This window comes from Zophobas morio, unplaced genomic scaffold (genome assembly GCF_036711695.1).
Source record: "Zophobas morio isolate AGI-343-1 ecotype UQ-CSIRO unplaced genomic scaffold, CSIRO_AGI_Zmor_V1 ptg000006l, whole genome shotgun sequence".
Taxonomy (NCBI): domain Eukaryota; kingdom Metazoa; phylum Arthropoda; class Insecta; order Coleoptera; family Tenebrionidae; genus Zophobas; species Zophobas morio.
This window is the reverse complement of record NW_026972111.1, coordinates 9308552-9316255: the sequence shown is the minus strand read 5'-3', so window position 1 is coordinate 9316255 and position 7704 is coordinate 9308552. Positions and strand designations below refer to the sequence as shown.

General features: G+C 33.9%; 1 protein-coding gene across 1 annotated transcript; it reads left to right on the top strand.

The window, feature by feature from the left end:
* The first annotated feature begins 4262 nt into the window (after window positions 1-4262).
* LOC135123532 (uncharacterized) lies at window positions 4263-6286 on the top strand. The gene is made up of 2 exons (XM_064048281.1): window positions 4263-4609; window positions 4662-6286. The coding sequence occupies exons 1-2, from the start codon at window positions 4431-4433 to the stop codon at window positions 6145-6147; spliced, it is 1665 nt and encodes a 554-aa protein (XP_063904351.1). The 5' UTR covers window positions 4263-4430; the 3' UTR covers window positions 6148-6286.
* The last annotated feature ends 1418 nt before the right edge of the window (window positions 6287-7704 follow it).

The window sequence follows — 7704 nt, the reverse complement described above, 5'->3', positions numbered from 1 at the left end:
CGGTCGAGTACTTTCGGAGATTATCTGTCTAATAAAAATCCGGGACAACAGACGGACAGACGGACAGACGGACGGACAGACGGACGGACAGACGGACAGACGGACAGACAGACGGAAATGGGAGACCTATTTCTTCGTCTTCTAGGGGTCATGAAAGATCGAGAAAACGTAAAAGTAGAGAGTCGGCCGACGGACTCGATTACAATACTTCCTTTGCCTACGCTCGGGAAGTAAAAATCATCATTACTACTTTCAAGTCCAGGGACAAATGCTTGCTACGGGTATTTGACCAGTTTATTTTGTTGTATGGACACCCAAAGGAATAAATATAGAAAAAATTTATAAAGACGAAGAAATATATGTAAAAAGATGGCAGATAAACTTGGCAGATTTTACTTTGGCGCATTATTTCCCGAAATAATTGATTCAAGAAGAAGGAGGAACCTGCCTTTGCGAGAGATTTTTTTTGTACTTTAATAATTTATTAGGAGTACATTTTTCATCACCAAGACTTGCATATTTTTATTATAAATATATTTTGAAAATGATCTCTCGGCAAATGAAAACATATACGAGCACTTTTTTTGAGTAAACAATGAAGGGAGGAGTTACTGGGCGTAGGGCTTTTTTAAAACACCTCATTTCTGGGATAAGTAGTAGATACACTTAGCTACTTATACGTGTTAAACAAAAGCTGTATTTCATATATTTTTTATTATTATTATAAATATGTTTATTAGTTTTATTAATTAAGAAAGCAAAATATATATGTATTAACAATAATATTACAATGAATTTTTAGTAATCATGTGTATTGAATTCAGGATCCTGAGTGGAGTTAAAATATTATAGTTCCCCAGTTTTAATTAGGTTTTATGATAGTACCTCATTGCGTAAATTTAATTTCCTTAACAATAGATTACTACGGCCGGTCCTGGCGGCTTGTTATAAAACTGAGTTCCTTGCCATAAATTAGAAAAATCAGCCGAGAACGCTAACAATCAGCTTATGGTAGAGCAGGCAAAGTACTGAACTAACTGCTCAAATTCTGTCGAATTGATACCCATTTTTTTCCATAATTGTTAGTTTTTGTTAAAAACTCTGCTAACCAATAGATCATTAATTTTCCTCTGATATTCCTGTTAAAATTATTCTACGTATTTTGCATTAATTTGTGGTATATTTTGATTTTAATAAACACATTATTATTTAAACAAATTGTACCACTAACAAACATTTAATGACTCTGCGCGCTGTAAAAAGTGATGTTTTATCTATGTGCGAATTTTCAAGCGATTCTATGATGGTTATGACTCAAAAAACTTGAAAAGAAAACATACAATGGTGCTTTTTTTACGATATTTCTCAGCCATATGTTTTTAATTGATTGAACTGGTCTCTGCGCTCTAGAATATGAAAAAAGCTGCAGTTTGATGTATGATACATCTATATTAATATCATTTTTTCATACAAAAAACCAAAAAAATGTTATACCTCGTCTAGCGAGTGCCCTTAAGTCTAGTTCTTACTTAGCATTCCTGACTAAACCTTTCATGTACAAGTAAAAATGACTTTCATTTTAGTACGAATTTGGTCTGAAACACCCATTTAAAAAATCACAATTTAAAGAACGATTTATTTCACAACAAAAAAAAAAGTATTCTACAATAAAAAATTACACTTCCTAATGCAAAATCTGATTCACTTTTGGTGAAGAACTGACCCACAAACTACTTTCTTGATGGGCCATTTAAATAGTCCTCGGACACTGTGAAGTAGACTTTCTTAAGATCTTTGTGGTTCAGGGCCCAATAGCCAACACAGTGCTTCGCTCCCATCAGTTTGTTGTAAGCTTTCATGAAGTTGTACCTCAACATTAGCTGTTTTTAGGCTGACTTGAGGATTAAAAGAATTTTCAGAGACAACAGCTCTGACCTCAGCTGATTCACTTTTCTTTAGATGTACGTCCCAAGAACGCAAATTATTGGTCCAAATTAAATTATAACGTCCGTGTAAGGCAAGTGTAGCCACATGGTGACATACAAATGCACCTCTTGGGGTTTCACATGTTGCCTCTCTTAAGGAATATCTATGCATAATAAAACAAAATACGTCATAATTGTACTTGATACAGAATTTATCACTATACATTAACTTACCATAACCTTATACCTGGCTATTTCGCATTCTAGCTCGAATAAACTCTTCAAGCACATTTAATTCAGTATACCAATTGACTTTCATTACATTATTTGACTGCAAAGAATTCTCTCCGTTCACAATGCATCTCTGATCGTCAACAAAAAAAAATTGGTAATTGCCCCTATTGTTAACACATGTCTTTCTGTCATTATTAATAACAAATACAAAAAAACAAGTCCACAGACATATACAACCTAATATGAACCAATATCACAGAACTAATATTAATATATCATTCAATAATTGTGATTATGATTGTTTGTTGTGATGAAAATACGAAATCAACTGTCACATTTTGGGGATTTTCACCATCTAAACGTCACTAGCCCCGCAAAATATTCGCGTTCTTTTTCTGTCCGGCGTAGTTCTGGATTTTCCGTTTCACTCATGCGCAAGGCATTAGAAACGATATACGTTACTTTGATGAACATCGTTGTTTTTAATTTGCGATATTTCTTTAACAGGGGCATTTTATATATTTAAACCTTTAGTAACAGGAAGACAATTGTACAGCCTTTATCGCTTGCCGCAAGAACTAGTTAAGATTTCTACCTGTGCCCTGTATTTTGTCTGTAAAATCAAGCTCCCATAAGAAACCCAAGAAACTGCCGCGCATTCTAAATTCTAACCTTACTTGAGTGGTCAAATTGACCTAAACAAAAAGAACAGGTACAATTTATTGACCTATGTGAAAACGGTCGTGACCAATTCAACTTAATCCGGATTTTTAAAGATCATGCCATGATTACGCACTCTACAACTCCATCCGTTCTAAACGAAGTATAGTGTCCTTTTTTAGCTTCAGGTTCAGAAATCAAACAATTAATCAGATACATAAAGAAAAAGCAACAAACAGTCCTCTGTTGACTCATTCGCGCTAATGAATAAAATAAATATTACAAGCAGGGGCGGCTGGTCAGGGGCGGCAGGGTCGGCCACGCCGTACCAGTCATTTTAAAATACTTAGTAAGCGTTGAAATTAGAAAATAAAAAAAGAAATAAAGTTTGAATGTACGTTAGGATAGATCATATATATTAAAAATATATTTTATTATGTTGTAGGTACAAAATAAAGCATTTGTTGCTAATTTTAAATGCTGATAAACACGCTTTGCCGGCGAGATTTCGGCAAGCCGTACCCAGGAATGCATTATGCTCGATGTTTCGACTTCGTAGCAGCTTACGGTTTCATCGTTCTCTTTGTCTAGTACACTGTAGTAGACAAAGACCTGGCGGAACGTATGTTGTGCCAGGTCCGGCGAAATCCTCCTTCGCCGTACCCAGCAACGCGAATTTAGTTTTTAAAACGCTTAATATTTAAGATAGCTAACCAAATTACAAAACAATAACGGCTTCGATGTTCTTCAGTGCATACTATTTTTTTTTAAATAATAATTGTCGATTTAATACATTTTTCTGTCTATGAATAATAAACGAAAAAAATTACATTAAATTATCTAAAATTTTATTTTTCGTACATAACTTAGCTACACCATAAATGCGCTTTTTCTGTATTTTTAGCATCTAAGCGTTTTCAGATATTTCAGAAACGAATTTAAAGTTTTAAATCATTTTAATTTTTCAATTATTCAATTAATTTATTTGACAATTTGTCATATACATTAAAAATAAATAAATGTAAATGAAGATAGTTAACAGTTGGTACTTTTATTATTACTTTTTTTATATTTTTTAACTGCATGTCATTATTTAATTATTACTATTTAATTGTGGATGTCCGGGGTCGGCAAGCCGTATAGCCGCCGGTCGACGCGGAACTCAGTAAAAATAATGTTTTCGGTGGTTCTCAATTAATGATAAAGCAGAACAAGTAGAATTAAGGATTAATAGTATTTGGAATCAAACTGACATAGTCAATTTCCTATAAAAAATTATTTTAACAGGTCGAAACATTTGAGATGTTTTGTACATCCTGGCACGTAAAATGTCAGTGGTTAATGAGTAGCAGCCATACATTACGAAAATATATAACACCAAGGTGTAGACTCAAAATATTTGGCCGACCCGAAATTTTGACCCACCAGCCGCCACTGATTACAAGAGTAATAAACCTCAGTTTCCACGAAAACTTTTAAAAATAGAACATAAGTCAGTCGTGCGCAGGATGTAGAGAGCCTGCATTTACACAAAAACGCGCAGTGTGATCAATCTGGTTAACATTATATGGTACAGGAAACAACACGTCCACGTTTTTAGAATGTGCGGCAATGAAGCGTCTGCGAAATTACGTATTTCCACGAAAATCTTGTCCTCTCATAGAAAACATAACAATTGCCATCAGACATGGTTATCTGGACAGAGTAAAAGACCTTTTTTCAAAATCGTTAATCAGAAAACGAAACGAAGCAGGTTTTACGTTGCTTCAAGAATCGGTTCTACGCAATCGGTAACGTACAGTTTTTTTTTACAAATATACTTTAGAGTAATCTTTATTCCAGGTGGTCGATCTTCGAGTATCTGTTACAGTTCCACGACAAAGACGATCTAGAGGTTCGCAGCACCCTTGGTGAAACAGCATTAAGGTACGCACTTGACCACTATAACAAAGAAGATGAGTACTACGCACTGCTGTTAATTGAAAGAGGTGTTTCGCTGAAAGAGAAAGATCCAAAGAAGCCTTATCTACACCAAGCGGTTAAATTTTCATCCAGAATAACAAAAGTTTTGCTGGACAAAGGAGCGGACGTGAACTTGGAAAGCCGATATGGTATTACGGCGTTACAAAAGGCACTTTTTAATTCCAGTAAACAAAATAACGACGAAATTATAACTACTCTGCTGTGTTATGGTGCTGATCCATTTAGCGAATCGGCAGCCGGACATAATGTGTTTGAGAGTGCTGTAATACATGGACAACCTGCTTTCATTCAAGAACTTTTATTTTTATACACGTTTGATGAACATATACCTTGTGATATCATGTTTAAAGTTTTGTTAATACTTGCGAAGCAAAAATCACCCATGTTCCACACAATCCTTGAACGTGGCATGGATATTTTGGTAAACGAGACAGAAAAAGTTGATTTTGCTAAACTTTTGTATGATTTGTTGGCTCCAGACAGTGATTATTTGGAAATTCTTGTAGAAAAGTGCAACACGCTTATATCTGATATTTTCGAAAACTTGGTGTTTTACAGTTCTACTTTATATCCGCCGTCTTGCATTGGTGAGTATAGGAAATACACATACGAGGAAGTGTTTAGCACAAATCTTAGTCTGCGAAAATTAATTCTTCTTCTTGAAAAAAATGCAATGGTGCGTCAAAGTGTCATTGATTTTATTAGTACCCTAAAGAGTGACACACTTTTTTATTGTATATCTGAAGCGAACAGTGAATCAATAACAACCGAATTATTCATCTACTTAATATTACACGGTTTGAAAATTGAAACCACAACCCTGGAAACGGTTTTTTCGAAATATGGTTACAACGATTTATTTAAGCTTCTTTTGCACATGGATCTTGAAGATGATATAGAAAAACGTGATAATAAAATTTTATGGAACCACCGTTCGAGGATACATTATGGTTTGGATTTATTTCCGCGGTGGACCTACCAGTTTGAAAATTTAGTGTTGTTTTTTATTTTTTATGTCATTCCGAATCTAGAACTTAAACCTGATAGATGTAATTTTTACAACACTAATGGTCTTTTAGACTATTTTGCGTGCTCTGAAGTACATAAATTATTGTCAAAACTTGCTAAATCTGGAAAACTATCTGACGAGACTCTAAAAAGGTTGCAAAATCATCCACGTGTACCTCTTCTGACTGAAATAGCGCGAAATGTTTTTAGAAAGTATTTTATGTATAAATGTAATATTACAACAGCGAAGCAGTTTTATTCTCTTCTTAATGGACTTCCTATCAGTAGCACTCACAAAAAAGTCATTACTTTAGAAACGAAACTTTATCAGATGTAAAGTACAAACTGGCTTTTTAATTGTAAAAACTTAACGCTTTTGTTTCTCGCTTCGTTATAATGTTCAGTATTTTGTTCGAATCTTAACTTTGTTGTATTTTTGTAAAAAATCTGTACCTACATTAAAATTACACACTTAAGTGGTAGATTTATTTTACCCGTTAGACTTACTTGTATACTGTACATTCTTCAGTTATTATTTTTAAGATATTCTGCCTTTTTTCTGAAACTCATACTTTCTCTTTCTATGTTCACCTCTGTTCTTTTCTTCCTTTAGATTTTCGTCTCATTCCTGTCTTCAGTATTGCAAAATATTTAAAAAATTTATGATACTTAAGTATGATCCTACATAGTTCTTGTCTTCTAAGTTACTTACTTTAAGAATAATTCCAAAAGTTTTTTCATAAAAATAGATTTCATTGTCCATAACAGTAACACTTCGATTCTAGGAAGGAGATTTTCAGTAAATCGTTGCCACAAAGATCTGGATGATTTTCGTGGTAATTGAAGCCCTACTTCTTTATTTTTGTATTTGTGTAAAATCCACTTTAAATATCATACCTACTTATATTAATTTAATTTTTCCTCTATTGTTTTTGTCTATCCATTTACGGTTGTTCCAATAGATATCCTTTCTTTATTGTTAACTTCGTTCCTTTCTTTTTTCTATTTCTGTTCACTGTCGCTTCGTTTTTTCCACTAGTTCTATTAAGTTTATTTCAGTGTTAATTAATTTTGCTCTGCTACCTGTATGCATTTTTTCCTTTTATTTAGATTTAGATTTACTTTCTTTAATAAAAAAGTTAGTTTGTGTTAACCCAAACATGCCAACAAATTGATCTAAGTGAAAACAACTACCCAACGTGGGGGCGCATAGCGACAAAAGTGACATGCGCTTCCTCGTGAGAATCTATTTGAGCCAATGATAGCTTCTTTGCAAAGGAGGAAACCAGCTAGCCGGCCTAATTCACTGACGGCGCAAATCCTGTATTGCAGATAAATATTCACATGAACAATTACAATGAGAAAAAAATTGAAGTTTTAAATTTTCCGAATTTTGACGATAGTGTTATAATTACAACAAATTTGTGATGACGTCATCAACATGAATAATTCTAAATATAGCGCAAAAGAAAAGTAGTCACAGCGTTATACTAATGTAAGAAAAAAAAAGGTAAGGGCCAAGTTTGGCATCGAACCACAATCGCAGGGTCGTCGTTGTCACCGATACATCCAATGCGCCACGAAAACGCACAATCCGTGTTTGTAATAAAACGTTATTACACCTTGCAAAAATTTAAACGTTTAGCAAAAAAACTGAAAGCGGATTCGTACACTAGAGATGGATCATTTTAAGTTCAACATGGTGAGACATCAGAATCTGACAACGGACTGTCATTCAGTAGCGTAACATGCACACTTCAGAAGGGGGGTGATTTTTTAAAATTTATTTTGTTTTTTTTTTAAATAGCAAACAATAACAGCGAAACATAAACTTAAGTGAATAATGTAAATAAATCTATGTATTAGGCACTAATCTAAACGGGTACCCTTACGT

Bases quoted from the DNA above. Each gene is read 5' to 3' on its own strand.
- LOC135123532 (XM_064048281.1), top strand. From the start codon at position 4,431: ATGAAGCGTCTGCGAAATTACGTATTTCCACGAAAATCTTGTCCTCTC. The intron at 4,610-4,661 runs GTAACGTACAGT...TCTTTATTCCAG, and splicing joins GAATCGGTTCTACGCAATCG to GTGGTCGATCTTCGAGTATC.